A 24,359-nucleotide genomic window follows, 5' to 3' on the forward strand; every position below is an offset into this window, starting at 1 on the left:
AATGCAAAACACGGTCCTTAATGGAAGCCACAGGCTTTGGAATCCACAATAACGGTGGCAGTAATGTTAAGCGCTGTTCATTCACTGTGTATACGAGTGTTACGGTTGTTGTTTGGGACTGAACACAGCTCTGTCATTAGTTCAGACAGAGCAGTAGAGTTTGTTTCTTCCTTGTTGCAGCGTCCAGCTCTCGGACACCAAGGCATGTTTGAACCTCTTCAAAAGACCATGGCTGGGTGTCTGCATTACATGGCATGTTGTGACTAGTCTCTCTGGAAAATCAGCACTCTGCAAGGTTTATATGTCATTATTTAGTCCCTACTCGTCGTTTGGAACCATGAGAGAACAGGGACTAAAAAAAGAACCCACTTCCAGGGACCAAAGTTGCCTAACAGAAAAGCAAAAAAAAATCTGTAGAGACGAGTCAAGTTGAGTTGGTACCATGCAGTGGAAAAATACCCTAATACTACAGTTCCCTTAGGTTTTTGGTATTAAGCACCAATTTTAAAAAATGTATTATGAATATCACTTCCTCAGGTTTTTTCCTTTTAATTTCTTTATCCTTTGAATTCACAAACACGCTCAATGAGAACAACCAGAAATAAAGGCGTGAACTCCTTTAAAGATAAGAAAAGTCACTGTGAGCTGCCAGATGTGTTAAACACTCACTCTTTCTCCTTCTGTTTGAAGTAATCCTGGATGATCTCCTCCAGACGGGCACTGGAAGGGTTAATATAGCCCTCCAGCTCTGCGTTATCCAGAGCACCGATCTCATCATCGTCAAACTGCTCATAAAACTACACACACAAACACACGGTTATGCTCAAAGCCAGTGATATATAATACGTAGTATTGGGACTAGATACCAACATGCAGTTTTCAAAAAGAAGAAGAAAAAAGTAAAGCAAGTCAACAGAGTATGTGTCATATGACCAGGTGTGTCAAACATTTGCCCCATAGCTGTTTGCATCTGTAGTTCACCTTCTCAAAGCGATCGTCCAGCAGAGTGAGATGCTCATTTCTCCTCATCACAGATGAGGTGAGGGAGTAGTCAGTGAAGCGACTCTTTGTCTCACAGTCCATGAAGGTAAACCGCTGTCCTCTACCTTCATCCTCCTCCTCCTCCGACAGCCCACCCGCTGAGTCGTAGTTCTTCTCATCCTCTTCGTCCACCTCATCAGTCCACTCATCATCATCATCATCACTGCAGAAGGGAAGAGCATTGCACATCAATGGGAATTTGTTTTTTCTTCCCAGTTTTCCCCCAATTTTAGTTGTCTACTATTCCACCAGTATTTAGGACCCACCCACAATCATACACAATTCCACCAGCTAGGGCGATATGAGCACAAATCAATATCATGATTAACTGTACATTTTACCATGATTACGATTAATGAACGATTATTTTGTGTTTGTATTTATGACTCTCATAGTTCAGTGACGAGGCTTGTGCTGTAAATCTGCTCCAGTGTTAAAGCTGGGATATATTTTCTAACGTCGCTGGGAGCTTGTTCCTCTCTTGTTTTTCTGAGCACTGTTTATATTTGGCTGAAACTGTTTTTTCTCAGTGTTTACATTTGACTTCTTTTTGTTGAGTGTTGTCCTAATTATAGTCAACATACAGCACGTCCAAACCACTGTTTTTCTTTGGTATGAGCTGCTTGAATCCTATGGGGCAGAGTCATGTGACTACAGCTTGGTAGCATGTTTTTAAAGGGACAGTACAGGAACACACAGTGGGGACATAACAGAATAAAAATAATCGATATAGACAAGATTATGTTGATTAGAAGTTCTGAATTTCAATTTCGATTAATTGCCCAGCCCTACTACGAGTGGCACATGCCACTGGAACACACTTGGAAAAGACCATCAACTTTAAATCTGCATCGCCAGCTTACATTTGCCTGCAGTGATTAGTAAATGTAATGGCTGTATATCTGCAGAAGAATTTGACCCCAGGTTCCTATCAGTTCCACCATAAAGAACTGTGAGTAATAAAGTTTTATAACAGAAAGAGCTCGTTGTTTTGTAATAACTTTTCTTTACTGAAGGAAACAGTCTTTATCCTGACACCCAGTGATCTACATGTGTCAGAGATTCTGTGCTGACCTGTTTTAATCATGGAGGCCACCATGTGGAGGACTCTATAGAACGAAACAGCGCATTCAGAGATGACAAAGCAATTTGATTCTTCATCTCATGAGTTGTACTAAATACACAATCACTTTCATAAATTATGATTGCAAAGTTATGGTGGGGTGAAGGAAGAGGGGAAAAAAAACAAAAAAAACGTAATCCTTTATAATGTTTAGATTTAGTAGACCATTGAAAATCTGTCCTTACCCCATACCACCACCTCCTTGCAGGACGTCATTGGCCTTAATGATGAAGTCATCCTCCAGAACATTCTCTGGGTCATTGAAGTCAAAGTCTTCGTCCATCGCAGCAACAATGTCTGGGTCCATGTCCAGCCTCGGACCTGACGGGGCGAGAGAAATCATTTCGGTTTTTACAGGTTATACCCAGCACAGGATAAATTGAAAAAAAAAATGTAACAAAAAACAAAATAAATTATAGTAAATAATTATATATTTCATTTGATGTTTATGTCATACTCAAAACATCTCAAATCAAATGGAGGCAACTAGAGTGACTGTGATGGATCACATGGAATGGAGTTTATTTAATGTGCTCAGGAAGGAGCAACTACACACGCGCCTGCTGGTGACCTTCTTCCACTCCACCATAGAGAGCCTACTGACCTATGACTGTGACAGTGTGGCACTCCAGCTGCACAGAGGCTGACAGAAAAAGGCTGCAGAGGGTGACCAATACTGCAGGAAAAATCACTGGCTGCCCTCTGCCTTCCATAAACTCCTTCTACAATTCTCGCTGTCTCAGTAGGGCCAGGAACATTCTGAAGGATAACACCCATCCTGGCTTCCACCTCCTTAACCTGTTGCCTTCTGGTAGGCGCTACAGGTCCATACCGGCCAAAACAAACAGACTCAGAGACAGCTTCTTTCCCAAAGCCATCACGATGCTAAATGGGAATCTGCACTAACTGACATTTACAGTGTCTCATCTGTTTTGTCTGTCCTATTTGTCTATTGGGTACTTATATGTGTAGTTCTTGTCTGTGCACAGTAGCGTTTTTACACAGTAGTCTTTATTAGTTAGTTCTAACTTTTCTATTTAAATATTGCACTGTGGGCACTTTTTAAGAAGCAGCTTCCAATTTCGTGGTACTATGTATACTGTGTATGCTGTGTATTATGACAATAAAGGCTTTCTATTCTAATGGTATATATTGGGAACTATATTTATACACTTCCCCTTACCAAAACATTCTAAAGGGTCATACAAATTTTTAAGGTGAGATAAAGGGAGGAGGGACGGGGCGGGGGATCACTGTAGGTGTACATAAATGTGGGGATCTGGACCCCAGCAACCAACACACTGGGACATATAGGCCAACCCAGTCTGTAATTGGTGTTCAGTTGTAGAAAAGTAGTAAAATATGTCTCCTATTTTTACAACATGTAGTCACTGCCAACTCCAAGCTCTTAACAAGATCTCAAGAAGTAATGAATTACTTCATAGACTGACTGGTGCTAGAGGTCATGATGTGTAACAGACGTTACACCAAGAGGATCTACAGCACAAAAGGTTTCTACACTTCTCGTTCTGAAAGGAAACACTTGGGCAAGTGGTTTCATGTTGAAGGCATTAACAGGACACCCATCACCACGCCTGACAGGAAACAGGAAAGGAAAAGGTAAAAAGCAGTCATATTGCAACATGGTGTTCATCACGTGTCTTAAGGTGGGTTAAGGCAGTCAGATCCACAAATACTGCATCCTCTAGTTCTCCAGTGAAGGGTCACACTGTAGGGGTGTTTAGGGTCAACAAGTTATCTTTTGAATAGGAAAATTAATTATTCTCCATCGTGAAAGACAAACATGAAAAATGCATTTCTCTACACACTCAAAATTTCCATTTTTTTGTATGGAAAAGAAGCAAAAATATAGACTCTATACATAATGTTATTGTTTGTTGGGTTTTTAAGTTACAGTGTTTATTAACCTAGTTACTCCAATTTAGAGTTCAGAACAACACTTGGAGAGTAAATATCCTGCTGATCAACTAAACCTTGAAGAGTGTGGAGATGGAATACTGTCCGTATGTGATTTTTTGACCACTCCTTTATACATTTGTTTTGTTTTTAATCAATGTTATTAATTTATGTATAATTTGATATAAACACAGAACATACAGTGAATCTAGACAGAGTGATGGAAAAGCAATTTCTCATCCCTCAATAAAGGTTTGTCACTCTGAGCAAGGCAAAACCCAACTGCTCCCAGGGCACGTGCTGGCTGCCCCTTGCTCGAGTGGGCGGTCAAGAGTGCCCCATATGCACACCACTTGTAAGACTGTAAGTCCACTACAATCTTGTGATCATCCTCACACAATAGTAAAGACAAAGCTCTAAAATGTGAAAAAAAAAAAGTCCTTAAACGTAATTGAAATCTTTTAGATTTTTCTTTATCACGATTCATGTGGTTTCAAAGGTCAAATAATTAAAAAAAAAATTAAGTTAGGAGAAAAACACATTATTTAACCTGCCATAGTTTTAACCTATATAAAAGACACAGTCCATGATAATTTATGTATCATTTTCCCCCAAGGGGATTAATAAAGTATCACTTCTTTTCCCTCCTCCACTGTAATTTAGTACTTTTTGTATATTATGTACTAAAACGTATTTTTACGTGCACTAAAAGATATTAAGAAAGTGTTCATGTCTAAAGACTAATGATTTTAAGAAGTTATGAACCAGAAATTTACATGAATGTCCATCAGCCGCTAAATAGAGTGTATAAAGCAGTGCAGTAATGTGAATGAAGACTTTATCTCGTTTGAAATCTGATCTAGTCATACATTAATTTATCATACTCATGGAAAAAGAACTGGTGACTCCTGATCCTCTCACCTGACACTGGAGCTGCTTTGTTTAACAAACCAACATCCTCCTCAAACTCAGAGGCGAACACAGATGACGGGAGGTTGATTGAAGCTGCCTGCAGCAGAGAAACAAGATGAATACAGAGTAAGAAAAGGGCATCAAATTATGAGCTCATTTGCATATCACGGCCTCATGTCAGCTATGTAAACGCCAATATATTGATAATGATAAACACATACTGTTTGACTCATTCAGAATTGTACAGAGATACGTTAATGGTGCTTTTCCACTGCATGGAACCTACACAACTCTACTCGACTCGGCACGGCTCTTTTGCTTTTCCACTGGTTACATCTGGTCCTGGTCCCTGGAACCATGTAAGTTTTCAGTCCCAGCTCACTGCAGGTTTCTGCTGTGCCAAGTAGGTACTAAATGGTGATGTAAACCGTGCAGAGCGCTGAATGGCCAGAGTCATGTCAATCACCACGAAATGTAGAGCTCATTCAAACCCAGCACAAAAACTCACCGCTTGTAAAATACAGCAACTTTCACATTTATTTTTTACCAGACTCACAACAGCAGCTCAAGTTGTTTTGTAGAGGTTTATATGCTCCATGGCTGATGACCGAAAAATCTCCAGCAAAAGCGAAACGTGCAACAAGGAAAACTGATCTGAGAGAACTGGGGAGCAAAACCCCAAAAACAACAACAACGCACCAATACATGATGAGTAAACATCGTTGTTGTTGTTGTGGTTTTCAAAGCCAGCGATTCCTGTTACAGACTGGGTTCTGTGACGTCACCGGCTCCATTTGTGGGGGAGCTGTGTTAGTGGAAAAGCAACAAGCTTTAAGCTAGCAATTCAAAGTCGAGTCGTTTAGAGCTGGACCCATGCAGTGGAAAATCACCAAAAAGATGCAAACACAAATCTTTATCATTTAGACGGATGCACAGATAAGGAAACCTGGACTATAACAGATATCCACAGTGTTATGTGCATCTGCTACTGCTGGTGATACACAAGCGTTTACAACTTGTAGAAAATGAGATTCCATTCACGTAGATCACAGAGGAAATAAAACGTATTTCTTTTGGGTCTCAACAGAAATGTTCACGTATTATCACGAATAAAACCGATATACTTTAGTAGAGAATCAAAGTGATGTCTCAAAATGTTGCCTTAAATGTACCATAAACACATCAAATATTTGTTTAAAAAACGTTCCTGATTAATAAAACAAAAGTGATCAAATAAAATTAAGCAATTGTTTGATTTTATCAATAAAACGCCATATTAGGTTTAAAAATATTTACATACAAACGTAAATAAAACACAAGCCTCACAGGAATAGTGATGACCTCTTCCTCTTCCTCCTCCTCTTCTTCTTCTTTAAAGCTGACTGATGCCGTGTCTCTGTGTGGTCGAGAAGTGGAGACCAGCTCTGCCGGCTGAGAGGCCTCTCTGAGATGCTGTAGGTAATCATAATCATCATCGAAAAACACTCCAAACTGCCTCTGCTCCTCCTTTCTCTTCTCACTGTCCACCTGCAAAACACACAGAAGACACACTCATCTGAGACAGGGACAAACAATCAACACTAAATATGTTTAGCACTGATCAGTGTTTTATTGGTCACATATTTACAACAAGAAATGTCACAGGAACATATTTATCTCATTGGTTCAGGTCCTAGCTCATATTAAGTGCAATTCGTTGTGTCATATCATTTAAAAAACTTAATTCCTGCTTCTTCATAAACTTTAATTAAACTGTAGTGAGATTTTCTTGCTGTAAATGCTCTGTGGTGTGTGTGATGTACCTGAAGTGAAGAAAATTAATATTAAACAATGCATTAGAGGTCATGAGTGGGTTAAAACACTTGAATGAGACTAAAAGATTAGACTCTGACTCCTTTAAAAATAATTGTTGCAGGAATATAAGTCAAAAACATGACACTTCAGTCTTTCGCCGTCCAACTAATATCTCGATGGATAAAATCATGTCCCTCTAGTATTAAATCATGATATAATTAAATATGTCATAAAGTGATGTCAGTCTCATTGTGGAAAGTAAAATAGCAGATTATTGTAATGGAGTTTCTCAGTCTAATTAAAACTGATTTACTTCTTAGCATCAGACTCAACAGTGTCACATATCACCCCTGTAACAAACACACTGATCTGCTGCAGATACACAACTCAACACTTCGTAAAGCACAGAGGGAGGGACACATCAGTGAGTCTGGTCACCTTTGCAGTTGGTAAGAGCACATGTTGAGGAGCCTTCTCATCTGCTGCCAGGGGATCTTTCTGACTCCTGTGAACCAGGTGGAAGGACACTGCGTTCTTCTTGTTTATGAATGACTTCTTCTTCTTGTGAGGCTTTACACAAGAGACAGTTGTTAGAGAATAAACATACAACTTGCTGAAATGTATGTGACGTATACACAGATTTGTTTTCCAGTTTGCATATTGCGTTACAAAGCATTCAATACAAACAGACTAAATATGAACACAAACTTTCCCTGCCCTCCACACATCTAATTATTTCACTGACAATACTTATATTTTTATTCATTCATTATCTGTAAGCGCTTATCCAGTTCAAGGTCGTGGTGGGTCTGGAGCCTACCCGGAATCACTGGGCACAAGGCAGGAACACACACTGGAGGGGGCGCCAGTCCTTCACAGGAAGACACACACACTCACACCTATGGACACTTCTGAGTCGACAATAGACCTACCAACATGTGTTTTTGAACTGTGGGAGGAAACCCACGTGGACACAGGGAGAACACACTTGTATTTTCAATCACTTCAGATTTAATAATCCTTTTAGTTATTGGGTTAATGTGGGTTAAAGCAGTATATGCTTCCTCCAAGGTACATGAAGACAATTACTGCTTCTTCTCAAATTGTCACAGACAAAATTTCTGAACAGCACACTCCACTGGACTGGTATTAAAGCAGCACTATTCAGTATTTTTACCATTGAAATTACAGCTTCGGGATCAGTGTGATGCTCAACTGCGCTTTAAAAGGGAGAACATAGTTGCTATTCTGGGCTCAACACTACAGAAACTGCACTATGTACTGTTTGGATGAGGATATGCTCTTTATTTAAGCTATGGTTAAATTTGTACCCAGGTGGGCTGTCCATCTTGGCCCCACATTGTTAATAATGCGAGAGAATGATTTAATAAAAGGTGGGAAGGGATACTTATATTTATTGTTCCCTTGTTAATGTGTAGGCCTCATTTTAATATGTAGGAACATCACAGATTATTAATACACAGTTGAGTAGTAACACAGTAAAACTGTCAAGGCTTTCTACTGTTCACATACAAGAGAGACAGGAATGACAATGTATACTGAAGAATAAAAGCTATATAAAGCTAATTAACCACTATAAATACAGTTTTAAATCAACTCTGCAGAACTCAGCCTCCTGTAGCGGTTAGTGTAGTCCACTACAGCAGTGTAAACACTAACACCTCTCACCATTTTGTCCAAACCTAGCGTTCACACCGGACTCGACTGACTTTCCCACTTCTTTCCTCTCCTCCCCGCTCAGAGTCCGCGGTCTGAAACTTTTACCCTCAGAAACAGCGAGAATAAACCACAAACAAGAAAAAAACAGCTCAACCGTCTCCTCTCCTTCCACATGGGTCTTCGGCCATAACCGGACCGCACCACAGCAGCGCAGAGGGGGAGACAAAGTGGACTAGAAGGACACAGTAATTCATCTTTGAATTAGCTTCCGTTTATAGATAGAGTGATAATAATTATATTTGTATGTAAGTATATTGATTAGTTCACTTCGTAGTGAAGTAGTTAACTCAGAAATGCAGCGCGTTTAAGCGGTATCCCCTACTGTATTTTGGTTTAGTCCAACACGTCACCACCACGTTATGGCTAAGAGCCCCCTCTAGCGGTGATGTATGGAGTCAGTATGATATAATCACTACCAGATACAGTCACATCAACAGGTGGACCTCTGGTGCTGAATACGGGAGTCAGTTTATTGCATTCACCATCAAATTCATGTATTCATTCATCGTCGTTAATCGGTTCAACCTGGTCACTGTCGCGGTGGGTTGAGCCTGTCAGGAATCACTGAGCGCAGGGCAGGAACACACACAGGAGAGGGCGCCAGTCCATCACAGTAACACCTCTGGATAATTTCACACACTGTCTCAGTCACTCACACTCACCCAGTAACTCTCTCTTTCACTCTCTCTCTCACTCTCACCCAGTCACTCTCTCTCACGCTCACACCTGTGGTCAGTTACACACGCTCACCCAGTAACTCTCTCTTTCACTGTCTCTCTCACTCCTGTGGACAGTCTCACGCTCTCTTTCTCACGCGCACACACACACACACACACATTAATATACACAATAATATATAATTAGTTACCAAAGTTCTGTGAGTCACTGAACACTTATTCCTTCAGTAATTGTAGTGTTTTTGTTTGTTTGTGTGTTTGCATTTATAGTTTACATTTTTATTTCATTTCAACACAGTCAACCCTGGTATATATTTTTGTTATTGTATAAATCTTGTTCAACACAATCCAGAGTCAACTTCATGAAACAAGTCAAATTCAGTTCACATCAGATCAGGTGGAATGAGTGTATACACTGTTTAATTCTTACCAAACCGACTCAAAATATAGAAAAACAAGCACAATGGGCAAAATCAGTATTTATCTGTAATAAAAAATATCCACCATATGAAAAAACAGACAGAATTTAATCCCAAAGTCAAGTCTGTTCAATTAGAACAGAGCGGATGCCCGTTCCTATCAGACATTCCTCAATTTTGGCTAAAGCTGTCCAGCTAACTGAGAAACCCCCAAAACACTCTTAGATCCAGTGAAAACACAAGTACACGAGTAAACAATGTAATATTTGTCGGGGTGAAAGGTTTATTTTATCTTGTGGAGATCATAGTCTTGGACTGAATTCCACTTCAGTTTGATTCTCTGTTTACATTTCTCTTTGGCTGTGAGACAGCAGGGGTCAGTGTATGGGAGAGTAATCCGTGAACGAGTCCAGGCTGTTGTACTATTCATCATCTGTTCTTCTTGCTGCAGTTTTCCTCCATCCCTCAGACGTTCATAGACAAGGTCAGAAACTGTAGAAATAGAAATAAAGATCAATGAGGTTTATTCAGAGCTCTCACTCTGTTCATATGAAAATATCCGCAATCTCTTCATGTTTATGACAGAAGCGCGAGGGGCAGGTCACCTGCTGGAAGTTCAGGGTGATTTCTCCTGTGTTCTTTGTGTCAAGAGTCTGGAAAATTCCTGGGAAATAAACAAATGTAACACAGATCTAAAGCCAAAGCATCCATGACACCTGCTCTTTGTAATTTATTCAGTAGGCTTCAAAATACTAAGCACAAAAACATGACTTCATGTAAAATTAGTACATACAGTGTCTTAATTAGTACATGTATGAGATAAAACCTCAGCAAAACTGAACAAATAAAGGTGTGCAATAAAGAAAGGTTTTGAATTTATATGTGTATTTACTTTTACATTTATTTCTCTTCATGCTGCAAATAAAGAAGGCAGATTGACTTCAAGCCGATGCTATTTAAAAATATTACACTATATATTTGTTACTAAATTACCACACAAATATACAAATAAAGACTTGTAAAATATGTTAGTTCTCCTATTAGAAGTGAGGGAGCAATGCCTTGTGTATCATTGTGTAATTATCTGGAATGCTACAGTGTCTGTGGTCACTCACGGAACATGTTTTCCAGCCGGACGATGCAGGTGAGATAATCATCAAAGTCAAGTTCATAGTTTTCATCGGCGAATCTCAGACAAATCAGCTGCAGCAGTTTATTGTTCAGCTGCATCCCTTTATAAAAATACGACAGCAACAGGGCGGTTTAAAGACACTGTACTTCATCACACATCATTCAGCAACCATCAGCACTGTAATACCGTAACACTGAGCCCCTCTGGACACGTTAGAACAGTCTCATTTCTACATAAACACTTCTTTACTATTGAATCGTATGTGTGTCCAATAAAAAACATGGAACAAATCTTCATAAATATCAAACAAATATAAGAATTTGAGAGAAATTAAATCTTACAGAAGCAAACTGATATCAAATATAAAACTAATACATTGCAAATAGACTATTTCTTTTGTAAAATATTGGTCTTTTACTAATTAATAAATTTGAAAGTATGGGGTTTTGCTGACACTGCTCTCTGTGTGTTTCTCTGTCAGTTCTTTCGCTCGCGCTGCCTCTCGTAGGCTTTTTTTCCTCAAGGGTGTCCCCCATTGTCTTATGAGTCTGCTCAGTGTCCCAGACGATATACAGTGTAGCAATAGTCATTATCACACTGAGCTGACCTGCTGCTTTCAGAGCGATGCGAAGCTCATAGGACGACATGCGCCCACTGCGGTCCGTATCGTATGTCAGGAACAGCATCTGCAACAAAATGAATCACAAAGTTAAATCCAGCCCACACTAAACATGTAGCAAATGAAAGAAAATCACAACTTTTCCCTCAAGCAGGTTCAATCTTGGATTAAACCTTATAGATTCATAGAACTGGAATAAAAACCCTTTAATTGTTTGCCCTTGTGATTTTTTGGTATACTTTATAAACAGCAGTTCATTCAGTGTTAAAATGTCTGTATTAACCGCCTGTAGAAATGATTTGATCAAAACGTAAACGCGCTTGTAATGTCATTGCACAGTCTATGATAAAAAAGTGCCTCTGGATTTAACCCATTCTTCTCAGAGAACTGGGGCAGTTTGTGCACACACACACACACACACACACACACACACACACACAGAGTGGAGGACAGCCAGGAAGCAGTTGGGTGGTTAGGTCCCTTGCTCAAGCCCCCTGTGCCTTTTTTTCTGCCTAAAAAATATAAAAACTATTCTGGCCCACATCCCCCCATTTTCTTGTCTCATTCGCTACACTAAATGGCAACACACTGCTCCAGCTTGCCTCAAGGTCCACATAATCACCAAGTAAGAAGTCCCATTCTGCATCATGCCTGACTCATACCCAATTTGCCACAGGCAGCACAATCAATGCTTTCCCAAATGGGCCAATCATTCATTCATTCATTGTCTGTAAGCACTTATCCAGTTCAGGGTCTCAGGGGGTCTGGAGCCTACCCGGAATCACTGGAGGGGGCGCCAGTCGTTCAGTGAACACACACCTATGGACACTTTTGAGTCGCCAATCCACCTACCAACATGTGTTTTTGGACTGTGGGAGGAAACGGGAGCACCCGGAGGAAACCCACACAGACACAGGGAGAACACATCACACTCCTCAGAGACAGTCACTTGGAGCGGGAATCGAACCCACAACCTCCAGGTCCCTGGAGCTGTGTGACTGCGACACTACCTGCTGCGCCACCGTGCCGCCCGTGCCGCCATTCATGTTTAAAATGCAGGCCACTTTGGGTTCACATGCAGTTTGCCAGCACCCAGAGTGGGCCAGCACTGCTGCAGCTTTGCCCGAGGTGACCCACATCTGCAAGTTATCTGGGAACACAGCTTATGTAAAGGGCTTCATGTATAAGACATTGCACACAACTGCACTGTATTAAATCATTAGGGCTCAGCTGTTTCATCCTCTGCTGATTTACGGTTTCTAGCCTAAAAGGACAGGATTATAAATTACCATCCATTTCTTCAGCTTTTCCCAGAAGACTTTAAACTCCTGGAACTCGATCATGCCTGAGTTATCCACCTGCGCCGACTGGTTAAAGAAAGACTCACAGAAACAAGTCAGAAAATACAATAAAAATCTACAATTTGAGAATGTGGAGGTGTTTTTGTGGCTTATAAATAATGAGCTGAGCTCTAAAACAAAGGTGGGGCTGAAATTTAGTGTCCTCCCTCACTGGATACAGTTTACACTACACAGAGGAGGCTCAATAATGCTCTCCAAGACCTGTGGTGCCTTCAGCTTAATCACAGAATAAAACACAATACCATGCAGCGCAGTTAGACGAGACAGTGCAAGGCTATACTGTAAACAGTACAGTAAACGTACACGCATACAAATGACAGCGTAATATAATATAGGCTGATATTTATGATGCGTTTGTAGTCTCTTATTATGAAAACCCTGATTAAGTGTCAGTGCAATGTTACATGACATATTCAAATCATTTACTCTCTTTTAAAAGCTTAAATAACCTCCACATAATGTCAATTTTTTGTAACAGTTAATTTGTCCTAGAATTGTCTCGGGAATCCAAGCCAAGGAACCCAAGAGTACCTTTATTTTGTTTCACGATCCTTCAAAATAAAGGTACCTTTGGGTTCCTTGGCTTGGATACATACACACACACACACATTTTCAAATCATGTAATTTTATATAATGAAGTGCTGACATCAAATATATGCAAAATCACAAATAATTGAAGACAGTGAGATAACGGAATCTATCTGAAATTAGCTTCATCTAAAAGCAGAGCTAATTCCTTCCTTTTGGAATCAGTTTGATTTGACAGTGAAGGATTGTTTTTTTTTTACCCTTTCTATATAATCTGTCCTCTGTGTCTTAATATAATGATTTCTCGGTTCAGAAGCAGCTAATATGATTCAATTACAGACATTGCTCCGGTGAATAAAGGGGCTGTTGTTAAAGGATACATCCATCAGGTTGATGATGCTGTGGCAGGTGTTCAGACTCACTCCATCAAACCTAATCTCCTTCCCTAAATACACACACACACACACACACACACACACACAAGGAGACAACACTTAAGTTCCTCACTGAAACAGTGTGAATGTAGACTCTATGTTAACCAGGCATTAGGTTTTTAAACTGTAGGGGACTCACTCCTGCTGAATATTCCGTTCAGGACGTCCTGCAGCTCGTAAGCGCTGATGGCTTGATCCTACAACCACACCACGGCAAAAAGAGAGGGTAAAGAAAAAAACTACTCAGATAAAATAATTCCAAAATCACTAAGCCTCATCATTATAGTGAGCTTAAGTAGGGCTCTGAGCTGATGGTGGATTAAGGAAAACGCAGAATACTTTGATCAACGCTAAATATACAATTCTACTTTATAAACTCTTAGACAGTTACCAGATTGCACTCAATGTTCTCTCTCTCTCTCACTCTGTGTGTGTTTATGTGTGTGCGTGTGTGTGTTTCACAAGCTTTTTCAGTACTTGCCACACTATGTATTTTATTAGCTTTGACTATTTTCTTAATGTCAGTTGACATTTCTTTCTAAAATTAATACCCACAATTCCTCATCATATAGAAACATTCTGAAGGCAAACACATAATTACACTCTAATATTTGTTTATTGTAGTCTTTCAAAAATTTAGAGTACTTCTCTGAAAATTCATTTAGGCAAATTTCCATTACGTCAAATCATGACTCCTAAATATGCAAAGTGATTCGAATCATTTGAGCGGTAGTGTAAACAGACTCAAAAGTTCACTGTTCATTCCTTTTTATTCTCTGCTGTCTTACCGAGCCTGCGATCTGTTCAAAAAGCTTCCTGAGACCCTTCTCCTCCGGAGTTTCCTCTTCTGGGGCACTGGGTGGAGGGGGCTGGAAGGTAAGGGGGGGGAGGGATTAATTAATTAATTAATTAATTAATTATTAGACGGACTAGCAAACAAATATGTTATCTGTGCTAATGAAATTAACGTGAATAAGGCAAACGGGTTACTCACTTCAGGCAGGTCAGCTTCAACTGTGGTTCCCATTTCACTGTACACACACACACACACACACACACACACACACACACACACACACAAAATCAGCATTCACTCAATATAGCTTTAAATCTTATAGATCTGAGATCATCTGGACATCTGTTTAAGATGTGAGAGAGAGAGAGAGGGGGGGGGGGGTCACAGAGAGGGGAAAAGGTGGAGGTGGGGGTGGGAGGTTGTGTGTGAGAGAAACCTACAGGGCTCCAGCCTTGTGCTCAGAGAAGATGCGGAGGGTGAAGTCTGCCTCTTTGTGCGGTTGGAAGGTGGTGGGCACCAGCAGGTAGTTGCCGGGGGGCAGACAGAAGCGCTCAGAAACCTCTCGCAAGTTAATGTAGCTGCGGCTGCGCGCTTTAGACGGGTTAAAGCGAAAGAAATCTTTCTCCAGGTGTTCTTCATCATGAGGAGCCTGTGAAACAGAGTGGATTCCAACTTCCAAATGTGTTCACTCAACACTGATCAGCCATAACATTAAGACCACCTCCTTTCTACAAACAATGTCTATTTTAATCCGCTCCACTGACCACTTTGCAGGAACGCTTTGCAATTCCACAATTACAGCATGTGGTCCATTTGTTGCTATGTAATATTTATGTGCCCATTTCACATGTGTGTTTCAGTGGTCAAGACCCCCACAGTACCTCCACAGACCAGTTATGATTTGGGTGGTGGGTGGTGGTGACACTGACGTGTTGGTGATGTGTTAGTTTGTGTTGTGCTGACATGTGTGGATGAGACACAGCAGTAGCTGCTAGAGTTTTTAAAGCCCTCAGTGTCACTGCTGAACTGAGAATAGTCCAACAATCAACAACAGGACAATCTGTGCAGCAACCAATGAGCTACAGTCTCTGACTTTACATCTACAAAGTATATATATATGTCTCATTTTACAGACCTCATAAATTGCAAAGCCAATTGTCTCCATGTCGAGCCCCTCTTTGCGGAGTCTGCGGCGATTCTTTTGCATGAGGGCCACGATGAAATGGCACTGACCGTTAAGGTCAGCGTCCTCCAGCTTCAGCTTAAACTGCGGGTTTGTCCAGAAAGTGTCTGAGGGGAATCAAAACACAGTCAGTAGAGACAGTGCTGTTGATGCACTAGAGAAACTCCCTAAAGTAAGCAGATTTATTCTAACCGATGTAGTTCCTGCAGCCCCCTGCAGTGGAGCCCCTGGTCCAGCTGCCCTCCAGCATGTTCACATCCCATTTAATCTTGGTGTCGTCTGTCAGTGAGTCTGGAGTGAGGTTACAGATCTCCACTCTGTCATAGTTCGCCTTAAAGTCCTCAAACTCCATCCTGTAAAACAGGCATAAGACTGATCTCTGGCCTCAAACCTTGCCACATCAGTTGTACACAAACCTGCACTCTACTGTTTAAATCAATAGATTTTAAAAAAAAAAGGTATACAAACTCTTTCCTGCTTTGCCAATTTGTTAAGATAGTTTTTAATCCACAAAATATTCATATGTCTCCAAATTATCACTTTAGGAAAGAAGGAAATGTAAAATGAGTGAAGTCTGATGTACTCTGTTGTTGTTCGTCACTTTAGCTTTTGTAAATGTGGAACATATAATAAGTCATGACACATTAGAACAACAAAACACTACCATTTAACAGTGTAGTGTAGAGTTTAACAGCGTCTTTTACCAGAATTCTCCATCGTCTGTGGCGTTTTCCAGTAATCTGACCTTCTCTGATTTATCCACAACGCTCCACTCTCTGGAACTACAAGAAACAAAACCACAAGGCAACATTAGTGTTGGGTTAAATCTGCAACATGAGACTCAGCTCTGATTCAGGATTTGTGTCTCCTCTAACATTCAACCTTCAAGTCTATTAATCTCAGCTACGAATGAGATTTAAGGTGGCAAGGTTTTAGCATAAGATTTGCACTGTCCTTATCTGTGATTAATAATCATTTCATATTAATGCATTCAGGTTCTGTAACCCCTTCATTTTCTTCTGGTGGTTCTGGGGGCCACCTGGAATTATTGTGCACAGTTCAGGAACACACACTGGACAGAGCGGCAGTCCCTCACAGGGCTTTTGATTACTAGCTTCATTTAATTATTTTTTTAAATTAAATTGGTTTAACTTTAGACCAACTTCGTATCACATTCTACTCTCTGTACTGTAACATTAAAGGGCACATACTTGTCGCTCCAGGGTCCGTTCCACTCAACCTGACCCCAAGGGTTCCTGACTCTGATCATTTTGACCTTTCTCCCTCTGTAGTTTACCTGCAGAACAACAACAACACAAAACAAATAAAAAGATTTAAAACAGTAAACAACACTAAGAAACAGCCTCAGTCTCTCTGAGTGAGTAAGATGGACCTCCTCCATCACTTAGACCCTCCCCAGTCACCCAAATGTCAGCAGTGTGTGCTCTCCTCCATGCATGTCCAGCTACAGTGGCCTTACACTAGCGGCAGTTTGAAAAGAGTTGGTGGCTGACATTCACATATCTCGGAGGAAGCATGTGCTTGTAAATTATGGAGTACATTAAAAACTTAATTTAATGAACACCCAAAACAATGTGTTTTATGCATCTACTCATATAATAATAAAACTAAAAACACAATTAGTGTGATTGATGGTTGCCATAGTTACCTCGTCCAGGCCGGTGATGGAGTAGGCATGGCCCTTGACCAGTCCTGTCGTAGTTTGAGCCTCGGACTCAGCCGAGCTAGTGATCTACAAAGAGTTTGAAATGCATTCATTCACATTTTACACCCTCCCTTTTTTTTATACACAGTACTACTCAAAATTGGAATCACAGCTCACATAAATTCCCTTAAATAGTGTAGTGTGACCGTTTTGTTTTTACTGTAGGGAAAACTCGCTCTTACATCTATGGAGCAGCCCATCATTGAACCTCTGTCCAGAGCTTTCTTCAGGATGGTATAAAGGTCACTGGGAGATTTCTTTGTCTCATACGTCTCCCCCACACCCCCAGAAAAATCCTCCATAGCCTCCAGGGTACTGCCTCCCTTCAGTGATTCATAGCTGCCATTCAGTCTGTTAAGAGCACACACACAGATATACCCCCTTATCACAACTGTAAGGACTTTTGAATCTTCAAATGTATTTCAAGACATATTAATTGCTGAATAACTAAAAATCCAGAGTAGTAAGAAATAGTTCATAACAGTTAATGAATGATTTGTAATAACTATTGAACAATTACTTGTAGCTACTTAATACTACGTATACAATATTAAATACAACATTGAACAATAATGGCACTCTGACCAAAGCTCTTCAAGTATTACTCCACAATATACATGTAACCTAGCAACAACGCCAGCTCTTACAAGATGGTGGGGCGGGTTGCCTGATAGCCCGGCTCTGGAACCATATTCCAAAACACTCTGGACCTATTTGTTTGTGTGTGTGTGTGTGTGTGTGTGTGTGTGTGTTTCACAAGCTTTTTTAATACTTTTCACAATATCTTTTGTGTATGTTTGCCTAAGACCACAGCAGTGCCAGTATCTTGAGTTATACCATGAACCACGAGTGTATTATTGCTTTACTGTATCGTGGTTATGGTTGGAGCTAATCTATAGATTAATAATAATCACTAAATAACTTATAGTAGTCTCTGAATACATTAAATAAGGTACAATATGATTTGTATTACTTTGTATAATGTGTGTGTGTGTGTGCACTCTTACTTAGCGTAGGCCTTCTCCAGCAGGGCACTCCAGAACTCATTACCATCAGCTGAATGAAGGAACACAAGCTTGTTCCTCACACAGGGCAGTCTGTCGTCCACCACAACGTCCAGCCAGCGGTTATTCTGCCAGAACTACCAAATACACACACACATACACACACAAACACATTTAAAGTCCCAGATTACATTATAATCTTCAGTAACTTGTTGGCTATCTAACCGAGAAACCACCCTGCAGTCAAAAAAACTAATTCTCACCTGGAAGTGAAAGATTCCGGCGTATCCTCGATCAAAGCTCTGATCTGGAGGAACCACCCTCTCCAGAATATCTTTGTGCAGCGTCAGAGATGCAATCGCTGCTAGCAACCAGCAGTCTCCTGTACAAACACACACATACACACAATACAGCAGGGTTACAGACTGCTAACTGAGCAAGGTTTAAAAAAACAATCAATAATGAGATGTAAAAAAAATCAAACAAGTGTTATGATGTTGTGATAATGAAATTCTCTTGATGTGCTTTGTTCACCCAGTTGTCCTTGACATATGTCAGTTCTGTCAGCTCCTCCAAGGATGAATTTAGGATCTTTGCAGATTTCCTGGATATATACGAAAGGGACAGACAGAGATTGTGTGTGTGAGAGAGAGAGAGAGAGAGAGAGAGAGAGAGAGTGATAGTGAGAGAGAGAGAGAGAAATAGTGAGAAAGAGAAAGAGAGAGAGAGATAGTGAGAGAGAGAGCGTGAGAGATAGTGAGAGAGAGCGAGAGAGATAGTGAGAGAGATATAGTGAGAGAGATAGTGAGAGAGAGCGAGAGAGATAGTGAGAGAGATATATATATAGAGAGAGAGAGATAGTGAGAGAGAGATAGTGAGAGAGAGAGAGAGATAGTGAGAGAGAGAGAGAGAGAGAGATAGTGAGAGAGAGCGTGAGAGATAGTGAGAGAGAGCGTGAGATATAGTGAGAGAGAGCGTGAGAGATAGTGAGAGAGAGAGAGAGATAGTGAGAGAGAGCGTGAGAGATAGTGAGAGAGAGCGTGAGAGATAGTGAGAGAGAGAGAGAGATAGTGAGAGAGAGAGAGATATAGTGAGAGAGAGAGAGATATAGTGAGAGAGATAGTGAGAGAGAGCGAGAGAGATAGTGAGAGAGAGATAGTGTGAGAGAGAGAGAGAGAGATAGTGAGAGAGAGATATATAGTGAGAGAGAGAGATATAGTGAGAGAGAGAGAGAGATAGTGAGAGAGAGAGATAGTGAGAGAGAGCGTGAGAGATAGTGAGAGAGAGAGAGAAATAGTGAGAGAGAGAGATAGTGAGAGAGAGCGTGAGAGATAGTGAGAGAGAGAGAGAGATAGTGAGAGAGAGCGTGAGAGATAGTGAGAGAGAGAGAGATAGTGAGAGAGAGAGAGATATAGTGAGAGAGAGAGAGATATAGTGAGAGAGATAGTGAGAGAGAGCGAGAGAGATAGTGAGAGAGAGAGAGAGAGAGATAGTGAGAGAGAGAGATAGTGAGTGAGAGAGAGAGAGAGAGAGAGAGAGAGAGAGAATTAATATGGGAATCTATTTAAACCACCGTTAAATTCTTTTTCATCATTATTAAAATGCATGAAAGATGTCCTCAACTTAAGGTTCCACTGCTGAGTCTCTGAGTGTGAATGTAGATATTAGCTGAAATTGATCTGTTTCGGTTAAAGTGGAAATTTCTCATTCCAAACATATCACACTGCATTTCTGCTTTGTTGTGAATGTGGGGGTGGAAGGGAGGAACAGCTGCTGCTTCTGAAAGGTGTGGCCACATTTTAATCAAACCTTGACCCAGCAAGAAAAATGTTTACACCTGAATGACACACACACACACACCTTTCTTTTACTTTACAAAGACTTTCATTCATTTGTGGAGATTTCACTAACCTTTTTTATAAGTACTACAAGCTTAACCTAACATTTACCTCGCCCTACTACTACTACTACTACTACTACTACTACTAACACAACCACCCTAACACTACACTTAACTACTACTGTTCTAATACTATTTGCTGCAATCACCTTAGGAATCAATGAAGTATTATTTTGTCTTATCAAAGTACAACTACCTTAAACCTTACTGTAACACAGCTTTATGTACTAACCTTGACTCTAACTTTAAAACATGTCTTCAACTCAAAATTTCATAGTTTACATTATGAAGATCAAACTGGTACCCGAAAGGAAGAGATGCCCCCACATATTCAGTGTTTAAACAGGTTTTGGTCCCCATAAATACATTCCTGGTACACACACACAAACCAATACATACACACACAAAAACCAGCTCAGACAGAGCTACACCCCGGTGAGAAATGCGGTCCAACAATCATTACTAGCCAGATCATAAGCCAGAGATGTGTGTTGTGAATATGGGTGTGGTGTAAACCCTCACTCACCAAAACCTAAAAGAATGTTCTGATAGCTTCTCAGAATCGAAAACATTATATTTGCCTGCAAAAAAAAAAAAAAACACTGCTAAGCTGAACTAGCGTGTGCTAACTGTATACATGGCAAACAATAGCTTGCCTTGTCTTGCTGGCTGAAAACACACAAGTTTTGTTAGACCATGCTGCAGGTTTTTCTAGCAGTGATGATTAATATTTATATAAATATTGGTCTATACATGTTTTCACTTCTTTTTATTCATTCATTGTCTGAAACGTATGCAGTTCAGGGTTGCAGTGGGCCCAGAGCCTAGTCAAAATCACTGAGTGCAAGGCATGACACATCCTGGAGGGGGCGCCAGCCCTTCACAGGGCGATACACACTCACATATTCATTCACACTCTCTCACGAACACTTTTGAGTCGCCAATTCACCTACCAACGTGTGTTTTTGGACTGTGGGAGGAAACCGGAGTACCCGGAGGAAACCCACAAAGACACAAGGAAAACACACCAAACTCCCCACAGACAGTCACCCGGAGCGGGACTTGAACCCACAACCTCCAGGTCCCTGGAGCTGAGACACTACCTGCTGTACCACCGTGCTGCCCTCATTTCAGTTGTTTATTGCTGTTAAATACATTACCCACCACTGCTAGCAGTGCTAACGATGAAGTAAATGTCACAGTTAGCATTGTTCATTCATTTAACTGCTATATCCAATGCAGGGTCGCAATGGGTTGGGAGCCTAAAACACCCTGAATGAGACACCAGCCCATCACATGACATCACACACACAAACACAAACATTCACCTTTGAATACTTTTTTGTTTTTTGAATAGCCAACCCACCTACCAGCATGTGCATTTGGACTGTGGGGGGAGACCTGAGCACCTGAAGGAAACCCACACAGACACAAAGAGAACACACCACACGCCGCAGGAGTTTATTGTCCACCACAACAGGAAGTAGCTTTTTGTTTATTTTTATTAGCTAGATTAGAGCACCCGCCGGTTACAACTCTCTTTCAATTTGTAAAGAATTTGGAGTGTTGTATTCATTTAAATAAACGAGGAAATCATTCCTAACATAGCATAGTGCATTTCTGCCCTTTAGCAGAGTTAATGGCCCTGGGCAACTGGCCTGGCATCCATCTCACCACTGTGCAAATTTTCTCTACAGAGAATAAAGTCATTTTCTTTCCCTTTACAGAAGAGCATGCAGGTTTTAAAACTGATATCAATGTTGCAAAATCACCGTTGTGATACACCTGCTTTTTCTTCTGACAATGTTAAGAATTCATGCTTGTCAGTGTTAGCTTACTGACCGACTTGTCAGTCTAAAGTCCTCAGTCATTAGACAGTAATTACTTAAGCATGATGCAAATTTCCTTTTCACATAATGTGCTTGTGCTTACACTGTGAGACAGAGAGATTACAAGCGACATATCACAAGCATCTGGGTGATCTTTCCTAGCATCATGCTAAGACGAAACGGGTGGATAAAGATCCCCTTGCTAAAGACCAGACCACCAGTGGTTTACATTCAGAAACCACTCGTTAGCACTGTGGCCAATAAAGTGATTCTAATTCTATGTATAATTCTAAAAATAATGATCATTATGTGAGAAATGAGCTACCTTCAGAGCTAGGTGTAAAACTGAATCATAAAACAGCTAAGTCACTGATCATCAATGAGTGAATGAATGATAGAATAAATCCACTACAATGGCATTAAATATTCATTATTCTTTACTATCCTTATTACTGGGTTCACGTTATGCATAAAGAAGTTTTTTTTATGTTATTATGTTATTATGTATATATTGAGGATATACCTCAGGGCTGTTTTGTTTTACCATCGTTTAGTCGAGCAGAGAAACTTGTTCCAGCGTAGACAAACTCTTGGTGAAAGAACGAGAAGAATCCAACTTCGCCTTTTAAATGGAAATATGTAATTGCTACATTGATCAGTGTGGGTTGACCTACTCCGCGAGATTTTCATCTGGTGTATCCCAATATAACAATGTGTATGTACTACAGTACTGTGCAAATCAGAGACACCGTCACTTTCATTTACTGACATTTATACATATATTTTTAGAGTCAGAACATCCATTAAGTGTCAATTTATGCATTTTCCAGCATCAGGAATAGGAAAGCATCGTTAAATCACAAACAAACAAAAAACTATGCAGACATTTCACTGAATAAACGTCACATTTTCAGCCTAGAGTCTGAAATATTTTGCCTAAGCCTTCGAAGTTCAGTCTAGAAGTTGCTTCTCATGTCTGATCCAAGTATTCAGTGAAGTTGAGATCTGAGCTCTGTTGGTCTGAGAACACCTACACCTTTATAGTTGGAGTCGAAACATTCTCTTCTTTCAATCTCAGTAACTCCACATCCTTTCAGACTCAGTCTGGGGTTATCTTCTCACAGTGGATCTGTAACTTGAAGGGAGTCTGATTTCTCCCTATATCTCAAAGATGAGAGTACTGTTTATCTGATGAGGAGTTTTTTCTCTAGATCTTCTACATCCCTCTGTGTCAGTTTTAGACACAGCCTTTTCTGGGAAACTTTCCCTTTCTTCTGCAGGTCTCCTAACAGCCCTGTTTTCTGTACTCATGTTTTGTCTTGTGCAGTACGTACCCCTGGTCTCTTCCACTCGAAGTTGACTGGCACGCTCTCGCTGAAGAAGAGCGAAGAGTCGGTGGCTGGGAAGTCAGGATCCTCAAAGAGTTTCTTCCTCTGGAGACACTCCTGCCTCAGCTGCTCATATGTTCGCCCGTCTGACTGACAGCTCTCTGCTACCACCTTACCGCTACCGAACAGAGTTGAACTGGAGGGCATCCTTACACACCTGCTGCACGACACACACTCACACACACAGAGAGGAGCAGCACACAAGACTCTGGCCTGACAGACTGACTCGACTGAGTGAGGGTTCTTCACTCATTCACGCCTACTTGGTCTCACCCGACATGTATGACTCTGTGTGTGTGTGTGTGTGTGTGTGTGTGTGTGTGTATAGACAGGCTTGTCTGGTTGCGCCAAATCCTGCAAACGAAACAGGTTTGTCCTCCTGTGAGAAATAGTCACCACGCCTGTAACTTCAAGGCCCAATTGGACATTTCTCACTGAGCTTCTACAGAGACAAAAATTCCAGTCTGAACTTTTACTAACGCTATTGACATTTCCAGAATTTCAGCATCTCAGCAAATCTGCACTTAATAAATAATAGACAATTAAATTCTTCTTTACATTGTATAAATATAAATTAATTTTCATGCAGTAAAACCTGGGTTTCCCATGTTTCCACAGCAACCATGTCACTTAGTCTACTGTTGGATTTTCACTCGTCTGTCACTTCCCAACTCCACATCAATGACACGGAAACAGCTTCCAGTGAATTAATTAACAGTGAACAACGGGATATATTATAACGAGCAGAGGTCTGCAGTTATGAAGACAATCAGATCCTTTGTTGACTTCTAAACTCACATCACACCTAAGTCGGTTAAATAAATATTAAAAAATT

The 24,359-nt window shown here is 40.6% G+C and overlaps 2 protein-coding genes across 2 annotated transcripts in view; both read right to left on the bottom strand.

The window, feature by feature from the left end:
- ltv1 (LTV1 ribosome biogenesis factor) overlaps positions 1-8,667 on the bottom strand; it is a 12,282-nt gene extending 3,615 nt beyond the window's left edge. Inside the window, exons 1-7 of the mRNA XM_066660870.1 lie at positions 8,477-8,667; positions 7,226-7,357; positions 6,320-6,520; positions 5,003-5,090; positions 2,350-2,485; positions 982-1,204; positions 670-797 (exon numbers count right to left, since the gene is read on the bottom strand). Of these exons, the coding sequence (XP_066516967.1) occupies positions 670-797; positions 982-1,204; positions 2,350-2,485; positions 5,003-5,090; positions 6,320-6,520; positions 7,226-7,357; positions 8,477-8,479 (911 nt within the window). The 5' untranslated portion in view covers positions 8,480-8,667. The remainder of the gene's footprint in view (positions 1-669; positions 798-981; positions 1,205-2,349; positions 2,486-5,002; positions 5,091-6,319; positions 6,521-7,225; positions 7,358-8,476) is intronic.
- Positions 8,668-9,526: 859 nt separating this feature from the next.
- Positions 9,527-23,794, bottom strand: capn9 (calpain 9). Its single transcript, XM_066660872.1, has 20 exons — positions 23,471-23,794; positions 18,942-19,011; positions 18,671-18,789; positions 18,411-18,544; positions 17,586-17,754; positions 17,347-17,430; positions 16,889-16,974; positions 16,382-16,459; positions 15,870-16,030; positions 15,630-15,784; positions 14,935-15,143; positions 14,693-14,729; positions 14,487-14,567; positions 13,838-13,895; positions 13,645-13,709; positions 12,664-12,732; positions 11,363-11,441; positions 10,739-10,855; positions 10,229-10,287; positions 9,527-10,115 (listed from the first exon to the last, which is right to left on the bottom strand). The coding sequence occupies exons 1-20, from the start codon at positions 23,669-23,671 to the stop codon at positions 10,089-10,091; spliced, it is 2,058 nt and encodes a 685-aa protein (XP_066516969.1). The 5' UTR covers positions 23,672-23,794; the 3' UTR covers positions 9,527-10,088.
- Between the last annotated feature and the right edge of the window lie 565 nt (positions 23,795-24,359).

The sequence above is a fragment of the Hoplias malabaricus genome, chromosome 2, assembly GCF_029633855.1.
Source record: "Hoplias malabaricus isolate fHopMal1 chromosome 2, fHopMal1.hap1, whole genome shotgun sequence".
NCBI lineage: Eukaryota > Metazoa > Chordata > Actinopteri > Characiformes > Erythrinidae > Hoplias > Hoplias malabaricus.